General features: G+C 42.3%; 1 protein-coding gene across 1 annotated transcript in view; it reads left to right on the top strand.

Annotated features, from left to right (window-relative positions):
- The first annotated feature begins 3,190 nt into the window (after positions 1-3,190).
- Positions 3,191-19,247, top strand: part of dpp6a (dipeptidyl-peptidase 6a) — a 122,107-nt gene continuing 106,050 nt past the window's right edge. Inside the window, exon 1 of the mRNA XM_029528802.1 lies at positions 3,191-3,367. Within this exon, the coding sequence (XP_029384662.1) occupies positions 3,191-3,367 (177 nt within the window). The remainder of the gene's footprint in view (positions 3,368-19,247) is intronic.

Genomic DNA, 19,247 nt, shown 5'->3' with positions numbered 1-19,247 from the left:
TGACAGTTTGAAATAAGATTATTTTTTCAACCTTGACTTTACAGAAATAAGAGAAAATAGAGACAATATTTTGAGGAGAAGAATATATATATATATATATGTGTGGCATTTTTATAGAACTATTCAGCATCAGAGATATTGATCCACCTGTTTAATTCATGTCACTTGAAGCTTGTCAGCATGATTGACCTCAGCTGGGTCATATTCATTTCTGCGTGGCAGCCCCTCAGCTTGAAACGTGCCGCCGATGACACAGCATTTGGAAATAACTGAACAACTCCCTCCCCCACCTCCATGTGGCAGCTGCTTGTACACCACCTCCATTTTTATGACGGAGGAAAGGATTTAGTGGTTCCAGTTCAGGGAGAGTACAGCTTGATAAGTACAGCGCCTGCACAGTAGCATGAAATGGGAAACTATCCATCATCAATCATGGTGGTTGGTTGACAGGAGGGGGACGCCCCGCCGTGTGTGAACCTGTTGGAGGCTTTTTGCATGCCTTTACAACATTGATATTTTTTGATTGGAAGACTCATTTAGTAATTTCTTCAAAAATAAATTTAAATACATGAATCAGGCTGTGTTTATCCACTAGATGCCAGTGTTTGTCCTGTTTTAGAAAATTTTTGTGTCAACTGTTTTTGATTGCATGCATTGAAGATCTATGAGAATCAGAAGTTGGTGTTGTTCTTTGTAGCTGTTTGGTTTTAACTTGAATAGCATTTTTTAAAAATATGAAAATCTGTAAAAAATAAAAGAAAAATGAGCAGAATATGGGAAGAGTTCCATCTCATTGGTTTCCAGGAAGCTCCCACAAGGAGAGCTACATTCATGCATAATTACATGACTCAATGAGAATTTGCCATTAATTGCACAAGGTGCACATGAAACTTCTCCCAATGCTCTCTTCATTTTTTAATGCTGCCTTTTTTTTCCCAAGTCAATCATAAATTCCTCCCCCCCACAGAGAAGGCTCTGGCTGGGTGCAGCTCTGCCCTCTGCTGCCCACTTTCAGGATCCGATCTCCCACACCCCTGCTGCATTGAGCTCCATGTAGGCCCTAGAAATAATCGCATTTAATGCTTCCTGTGTAGTCGATATGTTGGGTTAATCTCATAAGGAGAAAAAGTGGGAGGGCTGAGACCTTAGTGCAGGTCCAGGAAGCATCTTCTCATTCCTCATTTTTCTCCACATTATTAATAACCAGTTGGAAGATGTTCCACATATTCAGTCCACCTTGAAATGTACTGCATCAGTGCCCTCAGGATTCCCTGCAGTTTGACGAATCTTGCTACCCAGCCTTTTTTCTTCTTCTTCTTCTTCTTCCTAATCACATCACTACAGTGCCTGAAAATTGAATTGCATTTCTGGGTCCTGTGCCAGAGATGGATTTGATGTGCAGAAACACATGGAAGTTTTTTTCCCTTCTTCTTCCTTTTATGAAACAGTTCTTGGAAATCAATAGTGATTTTTTTTTTTTGCAGAGCCACAGCAGATCAGGAGACTGTACTACCTGTATATGTGGGTTTGCAGCTGAGTAATCAGGTCATGCAGTGCAGGGTGTGTTTCTAATCTATTTAGATTGAAAACACACCCTGCGGACTTCTGCTAGGAAGTTATCTTAATTGCAAAGTAAATCTGAGCAGATGTGAGCTGTTTTGCTGTAGGAAGGCAGCGAAGGTAGAGGAGGAGGGAGAATGTTTGCATTTCATGACCCTCTAAGCTTCCACTGGAGAAGTTGTCTGTTCTTGCAACTTGTGTGCTACGTGGGCTGTGATGAGCACATTAGTCATTCTCTTCCTGTGAGGCCAAAGTCCCAGCATGCTCAGCTTGTTGGGTCCGCAGAGAGTGGAGCTTTGGATCCTGCGAGGAAGTCTAAGAGGAATAGTATCAGACTGGGATCTGGACTTTAAACCTTCATAAATTGGTTCGACCCTGAGCAACAGCACCGATCGATGGATTTAAAAAGAAAATCAGGATATTTCAGGATTCATGTCTTTTCTTTTTCATCTCTGATGGTAAACTGAGCATATTTTGTCTTTGTACTGTGGGGCAGATAAAACAGAATTTAAAGATGCACACTGGGGAAAAGGGTATTTTCTCCCAGTCTTCATTAAATGATTAATTAAGAGAACTATCACCGGGTTAGTCAGCAATGAAAATAATTGGTAGTTGCAGCCGGTTCACATGCCATGCTAGTTAATGCTAAGAAAAATAAAAAAAGTTTTATGCATGAAGCAACACTCTTGCAGTGAAGGAAAACCGGCAATTACTTTGAAAGGGGAACAAAAGGTCCAACTTAACGTCCCTCACATGAAAGCTGGGGGAGAAAAATCTCCCACAGTGATGTCACAAGGATTCATGTTCCTGTTCCTGTTATGCTCTATTAAAACTTGTATCCTTGAAAATGTTCCAGGCCTGTCAACTTGTTTTCTGCATTTTCCTCCACTTGGGGGCACTCTTGCTCTCTACACGACACCGCTCCAGACCCAAATGGTGGCAAAAAATTTGAGGGGGGGGAGAAAAAAAAAAAAAACACAACAAAAAAAAAAAAAAATAGAGATACTTGTGCTCACTCTATCTGCAAAGTAATAAGTTTCGACAGGAAATCATTGAATATCTGCCGCCCCGTTGTCGTTCGGCGCCTGTTTGGCACATCAGCTGGCTCACAAGCCGCCAGTCCCCGAGCGGGAACCAGCGGTCACTTTTCTTCTCTGCCACGAGGGAGGGAAAAGAAGGAGACGGGATCTCGCTGAGGCTCATTCCTCCGTCCTCCGGGTCCGGATCACGGCTGCAGCCTCGCGCTCGTCCGGTTTAGCATCAACTTGGGGCAAAGTGTGGAAACCGCGTCGCTGCAGCAGCAGCAGCAGCAGCAGCATCGGTGAGACCCGAGCAGTGAGCCTGAATACGTGAGGTGAATCCTGAACACAGCTTGGCTTGCTTTTTATTTTTTGTTTAAGAAAAAAATAAAAATAAAAAAACAACAAAAAAAAAAACTACCAGTGCATCTTCTAATCGAATCACCTCTGAAATTATTCAGTGACCTTTTTCAAATTGGACTTTTTTAATCCTTTTGCCTTTATTGATTGAGAACACAGACTTGCCAAGTTATTCTCTTCTCCCCCCCCCCCCCCCCCCCCCCCCCCCTCACATTTTTTTTCTTTTTCTTTTCTGGTGGCAAATAGTCGAAATGGCGACACTGTATCAGAGATTCACCGGTAAGATCAACACGAACAAATCTTTCCCGAACCCTCCAGAGGCGAGCCATCTGCTCGGTCAAGGTGTGGAGGGGGAGAGGGCGACCGAGAGCCAGCGACCCCGGCCTCAGCATCAGCACCAGCACCGCCGCCACTGCGAGGACGAGGATGTAAGAAACTTAAACTCATCTGTTTCTCCGCTCAGTGAGCTCTCATGGGCAGGTTGATTACGAGTCTACTTACAGTCCCAGCGACTGTTCATTACCCCCCCACACCTTTCTTATTTCATTTCTTTTAAGGGGAAGTTGTCAAACTTGTGCGTCATCACCTCAGCCCTTGGCTGCCAATACGTGACGCGTCAGTAACGTCTGTTGTGGAGCGTTAGGCGCCACTTTGTCACTTCATAAATCTCCCAAATGACGTTTCACCATCTTTGACGCTGCGTGCTATTGCTGGAATCGTGCACAACTTTGAAAATGTTTATTATTATTATTATTATTATTATTATTATTTTAGTTTAATAACTTGTCATGGTGTTGTTGAAGCCAGCCTCGAAATGCGTTTGGTAATGTGAGTGGAACTAATGTAAATCCTGAGGTCCAGCTCACCACCTGAATGTTTTTTTTTTTTTTTTTTTTTTGGAGCCAGTTCAGGCTGCAGCAGAAGCGTGAGGCTCTCGGCAGGCTGTTTGTTGTTGGTTTACCCTTTGGGATTTGTTTGTGGAGTGATTTCCCACCTTTTAAACCGGGTCACCTTGGCTCTGAAATCATGGCGGATTTAATCGTCTCCGGCCGAGTCTCCAACGGTGCCAGACTCGCGTCGCTGTCCAGCGTGCTGAAACGTCGCCCATTTTACGCGCTGTCGTCGCTGTCCGCGGTGCTGAAGCCCCGACCGACCCTACCCGCCGTGCTCTGTTCATAGATCACGTGATGTTTGTTTGTCTGTTTACCCCAGTTATGGGACATAATCTGCCTACTTTATTCCTGCAAACAGAACCTTCTGTTTGCAGGAATAAAAAAAAAAAAAAAAAAAGAGCACAAGGTTTCATTTTAATTCGACAAATTCAGATATTGCAATGCAGTAAAAGTCACTGTGCCACAGAAGAAGGGGTTTGCATCACATTACTGAAACTTAAAACTTATTTTGAAATATTCTGGGCAGCATGATCAATTTGGTCTTCTAGTTCTCTTCAGACACAAAGCAGCACGATGCCGCAGTAAAGAGCCAGAACTTGACTGTCGTTTTGAGCATGAATTGATTCTCAGCAGCTAGCAGTGGAACGTAAGTTCATAAAAATGTCAAAATGAATGCACACGACACCTCATAATCCCAATCTTTCTAACCACTGCGTTATCGTGACTGTTACTAAATGTTGGAAATGCAGTCTACCCAAATATCTGCGTCTTAGCTATTGCCCTTTCAGCTCGTGTTTCGCACTTCTGAGCCAAACAAGAATACGGTGCAGGAGGTAAAAACGTAGGTTGAAGTGCACATGAATACAACATGAGGTTGATTTATTGACCCGTGGTGCATTCTTTGTGTTTGTTGGTGCAGAGAACTCCAACATCATCTGAAATCAATACCAGCAGTGATGTATAGTCCCTGTTCATCAACATGAGAGCATGAAAGGAGGGAACTGCATGGAAGAGTTTTGTCGGATATAAAGAGTTTGGAGTGCAGGCCCATGGAGTCGTTACTGTGCGGCAGCTGTGCGATAGTAAAGACCCTTTATTGTTCTGCTGTTTCATTGGTACTATTTTTAGTATATTTTTAAGTAATGCTCTGCCTGGTTAATTTGTTGGCTCTCCCCCATATACACTGTACTTATATAGCTCTTTTGTCCTCCACCAGACAATCCTTTTTTAATGTCGATCCGAGCCTTGGCATATATCCAGCTGTGTGGCTTTAATGACTGAGTCTGGTGGAGGTGACATTTACATCACACTGTGTGGATGAGAAGTTGAGCCCACTGGGATGAAGAGCTCATCCACTGACTCAGCCTCCCTGCAGGTCCAACGCACAGCTCTGCTCTGCCACTTCAAAAGTTTATCCACCCTTTTCTCCTTCCTGACGCAGCACTTCTCTGTCACACTGAGACTATTCTTAGCAACAAAGGACAACATCAGAGTGATGGTATGCTGCATCATTTCCTAACAGTGCTGTCAGTTTATTTCATTTTGAAGCAAAAACCTCAATAGACGTGGTCATATTAAGGCCAGCACTGGATTAATGGTTGAGAGCATTGGTTCATTACACAGACTGTGCTCATTGTGAGTCTCCCTAGATAAGGGTTAGGGGGGTGGTGTCAGTTTAACGCCATAATTGTTAGCCCCACTGTCTCCAACACCTGCTTTTTCTTTCTACTAATTTCCCCTCTGTTCCCCTTTCCGAACAACTTGCTGGCTTTTTGTTCGACTGCGTGGCTTTTCAATATTTGTAATTTATGCTCGTTTAAATTTGGATATCAAGCTTTACCGTCCTGCTGAAGGACACATGGATATTGATGGACGCCTTCGCTGTGCCAGGTATCGACTTAGTGGCTGGGTGACTCTGCTTGTGTACAACCTATAGCTCTAAGAGTGGCCAACCGTGAAAGGAGTATCCGAGACCGAATGAAAATATAGAAGACTTCTGGTTCATGCTCAGAGAAGTCAAATCCTGCAAGGCTGGACAATGAGCCGACGGGACCGACCTTGAAGAATTGCTGAGAGAAGCGACTACTTTGTTGTGACATCACAAATTTAGAAGTTGTGATGGCTACTTTTCACATTTGCATATGGACTGAAAGCTTTCACTGTTGTAATCCGGCAGCTACTTTGTAATTTTGCTGAATACCATCAGGTCCCTTAAAGTAAAAATGCAGCTTTGTTATCAGCAGTAGTTGATCAAAAGTTCAGGTTGGGGGAGGTCGCTGGAGCTGATCCCAGCTGGCGTTCCAGGGACGGCAGGGTTCACCCTCAGCAGGTCACCAGTCTGTCATAGGCCCGACATACAAAGAGACACAAAGACAACCATTCATGCTCAGACCTGCAGGAAACTTTGTGTCCCTCAGGTGAAGGTCACCCTTTGGTGCAGCCGTTTCAAACTCACAGACATCTGAAATGTGGCAGGGGGCTGCCTAATCTTTAATCGTGTGTCGTGTGTTATTTCCATCTCCATCTTAATTTGAAAAAAAAGTTGATGGCTACTTCCAGCTGTCTGTAAATGAAGTGTGATGCACCAACAGCAAATTAGCAACCAAAGGAGATATTATTTAAATATTGCCAGAACAGATCGCTCATTTTAAACTTCCAATCATATAATAGGTTTCCGATCAGGGTTCGTTCTGCGTATGAAGACTCCTGATAGAAGAATTAGCTCCCTCTCAGATAGACAATGCATTTAAAACAACTCATTATCGCTTTTGTTTGTCACGAGCTTGACTTATTCTCCATTGTGGACTAAATCCTGCTCTGCGATCGCGATCTTGGTGTGAAATCCTTTCTCATGATTCCCGGCTGGTGAAACAACTTATCCTGATCTAATCAAGCACACTTTTTTTTTTTTGGATTCTTCTTTTCTCAGGAAAGCTTTCACTATTCACTGTTAACGGCATCTAGTCTGGATGCGAGGTTCCATTTGTGGTTGTTGGGATAAGTTTCAGTGACATCTTATCTTCTGATGTTCAGAGTTCAGCGGAAATGATTGTGGACTTGTGTCCCTCCCTTGGGCCAGTCCAAGTATATTCAGATAGTGATATTATGTAAAGGCTTTTGGTTCCCTCTTGAGCTTCTGCTCCCTCCAGCAGTTTCCTTGTAAAGCAAAAAGTACACCCTGTCTCACATTTTAGCCTCATTAATTAGATATCCTCTCAAATGGCCTTTCAACCGTGGAAAAGATGGACACAAAAAAGGAGAAACGGATCCTTGCTTTGGCCATCAAGCTTCGTCCCTGTGGTGTGATTTTGTTTTTCTCTGCAGACGCCATTACGGCAGTAAACATCTCTGTTTTATCTGTCTCTGTCTAGTCGGATCAGCACAATCGTAATGAGACTCAGGAGATATCTGGCTGAGATTCAAACCCTTTAAGACACAGAGAGGTGTGTTTGTGTGTTTTTTTTTTTTTTTTTTTTTTTTTTTTTTTTTGGGGTTGTGTGTGTGGTTCGAGCTCCATATTCCCACAGTTACTTTTTTTTCCCCCCCTCTTCTTCTTTACACACTCTCCTACCCAACTCATCTCACTTATTCTGCGGTCTAATGGCTTTGTGCCTGCACTTTGCATTGAGAAGGATGAGGGAGGGGGGCATAAATCCACAGCAGCATAATGTTTTTCCTTTTTTGTTTCTTTTTTTAATCTGTCAAACACACACATACACACACAGAAATCCACACAGAGACAAAATGAATTCATTTTTGGGGTGTGGATTATAAAACAGCCAAGCTCTGAAATGCCTTTTTGATAAGCTGGCTAATATCAAATTTGGGTTTTATGACAACACACATAATGATGATGAACAGCAGTGAAAAGGAAACAGAGTACAGTTTATAGTGGAATATGCTTCTATAGACAGTTTCCACTGTGTCAGCATGTATGGAGGTTATTTTAAGGTATAATGGGGCTCTGAATAAATTATTGGAATAATCTTATTTCCCTCACAGGGCAGATAAAATTCACACTTTCTGATATTATACTCTTCTATGTTTATAATTTCGAAGTTTCTTTTCTTTCCAGTTTTATTCTTTACATATTTATTGCACTCAGAAGATAGCGCAGGAACATCTCTATTCTCACAGCACTATCGCCAACACAAAAACAGAGAGGCTTTTACAGGCATTGAGAGATTATTGTCCTTTTTCTATCTCCCATACTCAGCAATATGTGTGCAGTGCTCCAGTTAGTATTAATATATTTATTTGCTTTAATTTTTTCTGCTTCAATTTCCACTTCCAATATTTTTAACGCTCCTTTTAATTCCTATTACTTTAATTGACTTAAATCTTGTAGATGGACTAAAACTATGATTTAGTTTTTTTTATGTTCACTTGTAGAGAAGGTTTTGAGTTCATTTGGTTAAATTAGCCCAATTGAATGTTTACTTTCCCTCCCATTTATTTTTTCATTAACTCAAAGGACACTCAGCAGTCCGATTCATTATTTTCTGCCGCTTCCAATTGTTTCAGTTTGTATTGACTGCAAGCACGTTGTAACGGGGTAATAGGATACAACCATCTGCCTATGAATGCATTTGTTTAACTGTTTAATGCCGTGATACGAGCTACTACTGACTACAACACAGCTGACTCAGACCCGTATTCAGTGATGGATGAGCCCTCTACTCCACTTATTCTGTCCTTGGCACTAAGTAGTAGCAGCAGATATGAAAATAGTGACTTTTAGGCTTTTAGCTATAGCAGCATCAGTGCACTGGTCAGCCAGCAGTCAGATTCAGACAGCAACGTGTGATCCAAAGAAAATGTCAGCGAGCTAAATTGAGACGGTGGAAACGTTTGACCCGTCAGAATTGTCACATGTTAGCGTTAACTTGAAGAGCTGCCACGGCTCAGTCCATTTGAACTCTTAAGTGTTGCTATCTAATGTTTTGTTATCTGAATATATAACATTTGCTCAAATGGCTCCTTCACCTCCCACCCCACCCGCCAAGGTAAACACAATATAAAATTGACTTTTAGTTTGAGGCCTGTCTCATTTGGAGGCTTGTCAGTAAATTTGGGTGCCAACAAGACACGTGTAGGCATCAGTCAGGTATTTTATAACCAGACAGAAGATTTTCGTCCTCTTCAGTTCTGTCTTTTCTCCCTGCAATGTGATGGAAGTGATTATTGAGTGTATAGACAAGTTCATGTAAGCACCTGCCAGGTGATTACCTGAATAGCCACGATCTTCCGTCTACTCACAGTGAGCTAGTGTTAATTAGTGCAGAATAATTAACTATCACTTCTTTCATTCTGCCTGATTACAAACAGAGCATTTGCCAAGTCTTTCCTCATTCTCTGTTAATTAGTAAATAGCAAGTGACTGAATAATGGCACTCTATGGAAGTATAGAGTCATCTGTCCACACACTCGATTCAGGGAGGCATCTGGAGATCTGTGTGTGTGTGTGTGTGTGTGTGCGCATGCGTGCGTTTGTGTGTAAATTGAGCGTGTTCGTGGTGTTTGCCTATCAGATTCTGGCAAGACCTCCTCACAATTAAAGATCGGGAAAAAGCTCAAGACTGAATGAGTGGCAGGGGATTAGCTGACGCGCAGACTTGTCCAATCAGAAAACAGCAAATGTAGTTGTTTCCTCTTGTCTCCAGTCATCAGCAACAACAACAAGAACAGCTTCAATTGATTTACCATGATTTAGTACATCTTCACTGACGAGCCCTCCTTTGAACCCCTCAGCTCAGTTTCCTAATCTAGCTAATTTCTCCGTTATCAAGGAACCCTGAAACACTTCATGTTGATCAAACATGACACGTTCGCAGGCGCACCATTGTCCCCAGCGATAAATTATGCAGCCATCGGGGTGTAAAATGGCAGTATGGTTTATTTATCATCCTTGAGCTCTCGCTAACCAAATCAGGTACACATTAAGAAGGGGAGGGAAGAGGCGGCGGCTGCTCATGGCCATAAGAGGGAGCAGCAGGAGGTCACACGATTCGCTGGAAAATTATTATTATTTTTTTTTTTTTAATGGGTTTGTGCCAAAGTAGGTCTATATATAAAAATCTATAATGTATGTACGGCAAAGCGCAGAAACGGTTGCTTACATTCTCAAAAGTGTCAAAACTCTCTGTGTCTCTGTGTAACAGTGACTGCACACACCCGAAGGGAGGGCCTGCGACATGAAATAATGGGAGGGATTTGCAAAATAACAACTTTAATCAGATTTGTCCCTTCTCAAAATAAAAGTAATGCTAGTTGTCGAACAAAAACAACATTACCGCACTCCTCCCCCATCTCTCTTGGACTTTGGTCACATCTCGTGGAATCTGGTGGTGACGCTATAGTTAACTCTTTTTTTTTTTTTTTTTTTAAATTACAGAGAATCACTTCAATAAGAGGGGTGCCTATTCATCAATACAAAAGCGCCGTCATGTGTCTCACTGTTGACGTCTGCAACTATCCAAATGGTGCTGCATTGCCTCTTTGTGGTGCTCGTCTGGCAGCTAGCTGATGATAACAGATGGCGGGCATTAATAACGTCATCTCAGCATAAAGTGAATTCATATCCGGCCTCTTCACGGGGCATTTTCAGCATGATGAGAGGCAGACAACAGAGGAGGAAGAGGATGGGACACAGGCTCAAAAATGCTTCTCTGTTGGGTTGCTGTGTTTTTAAGCAGAGTTCTTTATCCCCACATGCACATAGCTGTACATATGTACACAAAGGCGCACACACACAAACACACATGCACGGATCTTAAGAGCTGCACTGCGTTTCACTTTTATGGGTCAGAAAAACTGGAGTGCCGATTTAGTCATTATTTATGACTGGACACAGTATTTCTAAGATTAGGAAGGAGAGAGGCAAATAACTCTGAACCATTTGCACTGCAAACAACAAACACAAAACTACGATTTGATGCCAAACTCATCTCAAGTTTGACTGTTTAATGCAGCAACGTATTTGCCAAAAATGCACCCAAGGGCGTCAAGCCAATTTTTTGTGAGTTTGCAAAGTTTCTCTTTGCTCTGGCGGTCTAAATTTAGCCACACATGCACCTCTGCTGCTCTGGTTTGATCTTTAGATGTGGTTCGTATGCGTATTGATGTGTTTTTCTTCTTTCCAACTTAAAAAAAAAAAAAATGGACATAGAAGTCTGTTTCATGAGATCTACCACAGAATACTCTAAATTACAGCATATTGCGGTGAATCAAAGAAGACCCATCAAGCTTGTTGAGCTCAAAAAAGCAGAAATGGACTTCTTATGAATTTTATTTTTTCTTTGTTCGTGACATTTCATTGTTCTTGCGTGTATACTACACTCTTTGAAATGGTGGTTGCCAATGCACCCGCTTGAGATTTTACATCTTGGACTGTCAGCAGCATTTGACAGCAACATCTACCTGCCAACCACATTTGAGGCTTGAGAATTAAGAGCAGTGCTTGAAGTGCCCCTGGTGCGCCACTAGAGGCTGTCCTGTTGCTGTCAAAGAGTAAGCTGGATCGTTTCTGCGGCTGAGGCTGGAGACACATCGCTCTGCAAGCGGGGTCTGTTGGGACTTAAGGCCAGGCATACAAAGTGAGGTTAAATCAATGATACAGGGGATGAGGGATGATGAAAGGAAAGCACACAGACAGAGGGACGGCAAGAGGAAGGGACCATGACAGACGAGATGAAGCATTTGCCTTAAAGGCAAAAGGAGCCAACAGAGAAGGACGCTTGATCAAAACCAGAGGTGGATAATTGAATAGTGTATTATATAATAAAAGATGAATAGCGTGCCTCAGAGACAATAAAGAGAGGATGTGACCCAGCCTGCTCTGACTGGAGGATCACAGCAGAGGCCTGATGAGTACGGCTGGATGGAGGGGATCTATATCACCTCCCTCCCTGTCTTCTGATTGCCGGGTCAGCTGAGGGAAATTGGGTTTTTTGGTGTTAACCCAGAGTTGTTGTTTGCACCCCACCGCATTCAATCATGGTATGCATTTACGCGTTTGATGCATGTTTTTGTGTGTCAGTCATAGCTAGCAATTAGCATCAGCAGCAAACCCCCCTGCATTTGTTGTCAGAGGGGTCAAAAACACTTACCATCTCCCTCGCTTTCAGAAAAACGCACCGAGATCAGTCACTGTGTGCAGAGATACAACATTATCCAAAAGCAGGAGCGTAAATAGGCTAAACTGCACAAACACAAACCTTGGAAGTGTTAGAACACATCAGGTCCTGGTGTATTAGAATCCATTTAGCACTTTCAGACAGATTTCAGCACCTGTCTCAGAACCATTATCAGCTCAGCGTGTGAGCAAACAACATGCATCAACCTCAAAATATACCAGCAGATGACAAATTTGCATTGTAGCTAGGTCCCAAGCATTTTGGAGGTAACATTATATAAAAAATCTACAAATATATATATATATATATATATATATATATATATATATTGATTTCAAGTTAAATGATTTATCATTCGGACAAACCTCTTGAGATATATCATTGTGTTTAGTACCTCAGTCCATCCTTTAACCCAGATTGGAGTTTGGTTCATTTTTTACCGTCATTACATCCAGCCAGCATTCATATTTATAGCTGTTACTGCTCAAATGAAAATTGCAAGTTCACCAACCAACCAACCAACCAAGCTCTTTCCTATATTGCTTCTTTTTCTTTGATCGAAGTTAGCAAGCTATCCAAGTAGCCCCGGCCCATTTCTTCACATTCCCATGGTAACTCACTCTTGCTTCCCATCTGCCCTAAAGATGTACTGCTGCCCCGAGGGGAAAATTTAACCGCTTCTCTTGGACAAGCAACGATGGATGAAGCTCTTCGCTGGCACCCAGTCCCGCCAAGAGACTTACAAATAGCCACTTTAAGTATTGAACAAATGAACTGACACCACTAACTTTTTACTGTTAATACACTCTCTTTGCCCTCCAAACGGATGAATACAAGTCTGACAAAATGTCATGGAGCTCCAGATCCCTCATCCATTTGGATGTCCTCTAACAGCGGGACTCCATTGCAGCTTCCAACTCAAGCTCACTAGCTGGTGGAAATGCAGGTGTCAAAATGGTGGTAAGGTATGAGGTGCAGGCATGCTAATGGCTCGGCTTTGTGCTGGACCGTAACGGCTTAAATGCTTCGATTGTTCCTCATCAGATAGCGATGATGCTAATAGTCAGTATTTTATTCAGCACATTAAACAAACTGATTGTTATTCCACAAGATGCACTGTAGTGGGCAGAATTCCCTCACAGGTAATGACCGGTGACAAACACGCCCAGCATGCGTTCATGACAAAGGAAAGCAGGTTTATTCCTGCACTTTCCAGAGAACAGAAAACACCCGTCTGTTGTCTCTGTCTAAACTTTGTTTTTCAGGTGGATCCATTCTGCCAGGTGTTTCTGGCTTTTAGCCCCCACCCGGCTCTTAAACGCTGAAATCTCAGGGAGTGCCCGGCATGTTCTTTGATGTAGAACTGACGGAGGGCTGCAGCTCAGAGCTGCATTAGGAGCAGGAAATGGCACGTCTCTGATTGTCAGCTCTCCTCATATCCAACATGACGGCGTTGTTTTTTCCTATATCGTACGGAGGAGCGTGATTGTGGATTATTAATGCGAGCGGGTGGGCTTTCGAGGAAACACGCCGTTGATATCACATTCAGACAGGAAAGGACTTTGAGTGTCACTGCTTGAGTGATGTCTGGAACATCTGAGAGGGGAGACACCGGATGTCATTGTGGATAAAATCTCCCTCTGATCTGTATTTCCTGTGGTAATTTCAGTGCTTGAAATTGATTTATTTCCACTGTAAATTCATTTTGAGTTTTACATGATTAATGAGAAGCACCACCTTCGACTTCCTCCCTCTCCTCCCCCGTGTGCTAAATTCATTGCTCATATATTCTCCAGCACCTTCTGAGGTGTAACAGAGACACATTATTTGCAATTACACATCCCGGACATCTAAATAAGACTCATTGGATATTCCTGATACATCACCCATGAAAGGGGCTTCATTTCTTTCTGATCGCACATCGCCTGCATAACTTCCAGGAAGCACCTTAAGTGGGAAAGGCCAACCCCCTGGAGCTCAGAGACTTAAGCTCCGACATGATTATGCAGTCGTTCAGTCAGATTTTATAATAACACTTGTGTTAAAATGATGCTCAACTAAAGAAATGTATAAGAAGAGAGAGAGAGGGAGAGGTAGCAAATTGTGTTTTGCTGCTGTTGAGAGCTGGTGTTGCTGGCTCTGTAATTATGCTGTTTCATTAGTGAGATGCAGTTGTTTTCCCAGAGTTCAACACAAACTGAAATTGCCTTTCCTGTCCTTTACTCTGACCCGTTGAGAGCTCATGAATAGAATCACAGCTCTTTCTTTCTCCGCCGATCTATTTCTTTTTTTCCCCTCTCTCTCTCTCCTCAACCTCGTGTCCTGTTGAATGGTGTCGGCCCACTGAAGCAAAGTGTTACAGCAGGAACTATTTGTGTACACACATGACGCTCACAGCTGATACAGCAAAGCATTTGTCTTTTACTTTTGGTTTGTAGGTGGAATATCAGAGTTTTCAGTGGCCAAATGCTCTTGTATTTTCTGCTGATCAGGGATGAACTGGCAGCTGTTTTCATTAAAGAGTTACTGGATGAACAGCTGATTTGGAAATTGCAGTTGGCCATTGTGCAATTTTGATGATATTTCCATTAGCTGTGCAGCCATGAAAAAAATCGAGGTTAATTCCGAAACGAGTAAAAACATTGACAAAGTTATTTGAGTACTGACTTAAATTCACCACAGGATATCAGTTCTGACATTTTGTAGTTGTTTCACTTGTTCCTGGATGAAGGAATCGGGCACATTGAATTTGCATTTATTTTATTGTCTAGTTTTAATCATACATTTACTCAAACTCCAAAATGCACAGACTCGGTTTCTTTTTAGCGCTTGCTTTGTTCTCTACTGCACCTCGTTGCCATGCACAGCGATTCTAGGATTTAAAAGACATTTTCAAAGCTTTGTTATTCAACACAGGGCTTTGTACAATTTCCCAATATTTATCACTGTTTATTGCTTCACATCATCTCTCCAGTGTTTTTTAAAACACTGGTAGATGAAGATGAAACTTCAGTGCAGCACACAGCAGGAGGGAAACATGTTGGGATTTGAGCTGTTACATGTGTAACAACTGATTTATAAATAGTCTCAGAGGACTTCAGACTTTAAACTCTCTGTCTCACCTGCAGTGAGGCAGTTTATCAAATGCCGGTCGGCGGGTCTTGCTCCCACAGACACACACAGCCAGCTCTATGGCAGAACCATGATGTACTAGTTTCACATTTGCCCAAGTCATACATCAAAATCTTATATGGCCTTTTACGAAAAAATAGATTCCCCTCCTCCGTGTTTCATCTCTCTGGATGTTCACAGACTTTGAACTAGCTATTAACAAAACAACCTTATGAGCTCCCTGCTTGCCTCGCATTGTTTTCACGCACAGAGAAGATCTGTTCCTCGCTGCTACCTGCTCCTGCTTGTACTCATCCCGTGTCTGCACAAACACATGGCATAAGGAGCGCAAGGAGTGACAACCCATAACAAATGACCTGAGCTCTTTTTATTTGTTTTAAATCCATACAGCCATTACAGGACATTGTGAGGCCGTGACTGCACTCACGATAAATGCGCCTCCGTGTACGTGTGTGAAGAATCACTCTCAAATATGAACCGAAGGGAATGGGGAAAAAATAGTTTTTCCCCGTTTTTATTTTCAGCCAAGAATATTGCTTTTCTGTGGCGGTGGAGGTGTATGCGCTTAGAGCAGAGCTGCCTGAAAAAAAAAAAAAAGAAGAAGAAGAAAGGACTCTATTTGAACAATAGAAATGGAAAATAATTTGATGGGATGGCACGCCATATTGTGAAATGAGTTCATTTGCTGAAGAGACAACTACATTCAGAATCAGAAGATATAGCTGATGATAAAGGTACATGGACTGTCGGGAGTATGTGACAAAGCCAAACCCAAAACAAAATATATGCCTGCACAAATATCAAGCAAAAGATGTCATTTTTCTCTAAAAATATTGGGACCAAAAGACTGATAGGACGGAGATTCAGCTTTTAACTATGTTCGTTATGCAGGCTTAGTCCTTTGAATCAAAAACATGTAAGCAAACCATTGTCAGTGTCATAATAATATTTTCAGCCTCCAGCCAAAAAAAATTATGTTAAAGATAGAAGAGCTGTTGCCATTTTGTGTTTTTGGGAATAATGCAGTAAAAAGGTAAATTTTGCAGTTCAACCTTTTGCTGTGGAGGATTTGAGGCCGGCAGATTTGTCAGTTATTAACCGGATATAGCATCATGGCTGTGAGGCACCAGCAGACCCACGCGATTAGGATTTGTAAATGAGCTCAGTGCATTTTGGGTCCGCAGGAGTTAGACCAATACGCCAATGCGTCCATGCGATGGGTATAGTGTCAGCACAATCTGCAAAGCAACAACGTGCGAAACACTCAGAGACGCAGAGGAATGTGTGTGTGTACAAATATATACATTCACTCACCTACAAGAGAACCTGCTTTGTGTATTATAAACGGAGATGTTTTTGAATCCGTGTCTGGCCTTCAGGACTCAGGTCTGACAGGAAATAAAGTGAAGACAAGACTTTAATGACCCTGCGCTGTCTGTGCTGGCGATATCTCAGAAGCATCAGTGCATCCACTCTGTGTATTGTCTATCACCATAGAGGAAAATACATCCAACTCCTCCTCTTCAATCCCATCCGGTTTTTTTTTTCCCCCCCTTCCTCTCAAGGTACACCAAACTGTGCGCCCACTGGACCGTTCCTCCAAAGTGCCTCAGAGTCTGGAAAGAGTGTCGCTTTCTCACGGTTTCCTATTTATTTTCTCCTCCTATTCCCCGTCTATCCATCAGCCCCTCCCTACCTCTCGCTGTGCCCACTTTTCTCTCTCTCACTCAACCCCCATCTTTATTTGTGCCCTCCCTCTCTTGTCAGGCAGACAGGTAGCAACCTCCCCAGCACACCCCACTGCGGTAGTTTGTCTCTCTTCTTTTTTAGCTCCATCTGATCCATTAGTAATCCATTTCAGGGGCTGTCAGCCATATAGCAGCTGGAGAATGCATCCTGCACAGTTTACCTGCCACTTGTTTGTCAGCCTCGCGCTGAACGGTGAAGACCTTGGCTGCTGCAATGACAGTGGCTGGACGCAGTCTGAATTATACGCGCTACAGATAAATACTAAATTATCCCGTGTGTCAGAGCATAGGAGACGGAGAGGCCTTGGTGTCGGGATTTGGTGTATGATGGTTGCAGTTTGGAAAAGTCAGGAGAAACTTTGAGTCTTTTCTAAAAGGCACAAGTTCAAACTTGTGGTTAGCTCAGATGCTATAGACTGCTGTGCCAGTAAAACACACTGCAGAGAAGCAACCTCTACATTGTAATTTGTATCTAGGTTGTCACTAGCTTTTGTTTTGGTGATTTTTCTTTTTCCGTGAGTTTTCTTATTTTGTCTCTCTCTAGCTGTACTCGAAATAATGCTAAGATCTTCCTCTTAAAACGGAGACGTGGACTTCCTAAGCAATTGAATTTTACATTTTTCAATTCAATAAAACTTGGGATTGCGCGGTTTGACCAGAAGTTCTTGGTGGGTAATGTTAGCCTCTGCAGCTGCTTGAGATTCAGTAAAAATAAAAATAAAAAAGTTTGATTGGATTGGAGAAACAAAGAGTAAATTTACAATGAGTTAGAAACAAAGAAGAAAAAGGAAGGAGGTGTTATTTTTTAATGTGATTTTCAGGCTGCGCTCACGCATTACTGTGCCTTTCACTTGCTGTGAGCCTGCCAGCTCTTACTTTGCGATCTTTGCTTCATGCGTCTTTTTATTTCTGTCTAGTTCAATGAATTTTCTGAAACGTTAAATTAATGAACAATGAGACCCCCCCCCCCCCCTTTTTTTTTTTTTTTTAATAAAAGCTGCAATTATGCCTGGCATCACCACAAAGTCCAGGTGGCTTATAATCGCAGAGTTTAAGTATTTTTTTTTATTTGCATATATACATTATTTAACTTGGTGTTCATGTGTTGGATTCAGTTACTGTATGCAGGTTGATCCAGGCTGCAGCAGCCTGGTCTGTAAACAGAGTTCTGTGAAACTAACCATGCAGCTGACTGTTTTTTCTGGGGTTTGCACATTTTTTTTGGCCCCTCAAAATGAACACTATTTAAACATGTTCTTATTTAGCATCATAATTTTAAGAGATTTTTTTTTATTATTATTATTATTGGCTGTTATTGCCTTTTGAATGATTGGTATGATCCAGCGATCAGTTTGCAACAATTGTACAAAAGCTTTTACAAAAACAAATTTCTACATGAAGTGTGGCCTCCGGGCTGAAGTAGGCCGGAATAAGAATCCACAGTGTGAGCACATCGACGAGGTTTGCAAAGCATTAATAATGTCTAGGCTTTACACACGTGTGCTCGTGTGGGCAAGCCATTATGAATCAGACTGCTCTAAATGGATGCGTAGGGTTTCATTATTAAATATGATCAAGCAGGTCCCAGGTGGGCTAATATTGCAATTGTACGCACACCCATTCACTTGTGCGTACATAAGCACAATTTGTGTCTATGTGTCGCTCATGGAAAGATCTGTCTAAGCCAATTGTGGCCTCAGCTTGTAGAAAAATGTGAAGAGCCTCATGTGGGTGCTCTAATCATAATTGCAGAGGGCATCAAAGAGGGTTAGTCATATTTTATTGAATCTGCCATTGTGAGAGGCAACTTCCTGACAAGGCTGAAATTGTTATTATTAGTAGTCTGCTGGGATTAATCATTTCTGATAAATCTGGATGGAAATAAAACAGTTTAATAGCTAAATTATCGCTTTAATGTTGATTTCATTCATTGTTTTAGGATGATAGGCAATTAGGAAAAAAAAAAAAACTCTGAAGCTTTCATTTTGGTGAAAGTGTCATTTCTTCACCGCTTGATAGTAAATGAGCAACCAAATGTGTAAAAAGTTAGTTGCCACCATCCGATAAATGCTTTTGCGTGGATTGAAGGAAAGCTGAATCCAAAAGAGGGAAACGGCTGTAGCTTTTCAGGGATGCCGCTGTGCACACGCCTGAACTACCAACTGCAGTTTTATGATCTGAAATCAGCCACTTACCTGCCGGCGCACCCCGCCACGCTGCGGCTCTAATGGCTGAATAAACAGTTTAGCACTGATTGTTCCCTCAGTGGCTTCTCATACAGGGGTTTCCAATTACTCCAGTTCGCCCTCTATCACCTTTCCGTGCTGCTGCTGCTGCAACTGTATCTCCAAACTGCTCTCTCATTAGTTCAAGCCGTGGCGTGAGAGCTAATAAGGTGAT

This window comes from Echeneis naucrates, chromosome 20, assembly GCF_900963305.1.
Source record: "Echeneis naucrates chromosome 20, fEcheNa1.1, whole genome shotgun sequence".
NCBI lineage: Eukaryota > Metazoa > Chordata > Actinopteri > Carangiformes > Echeneidae > Echeneis > Echeneis naucrates.
The sequence above is the reverse complement of the archived record's forward strand: the minus strand, read 5'-3'. Positions and strand labels throughout refer to the sequence as shown.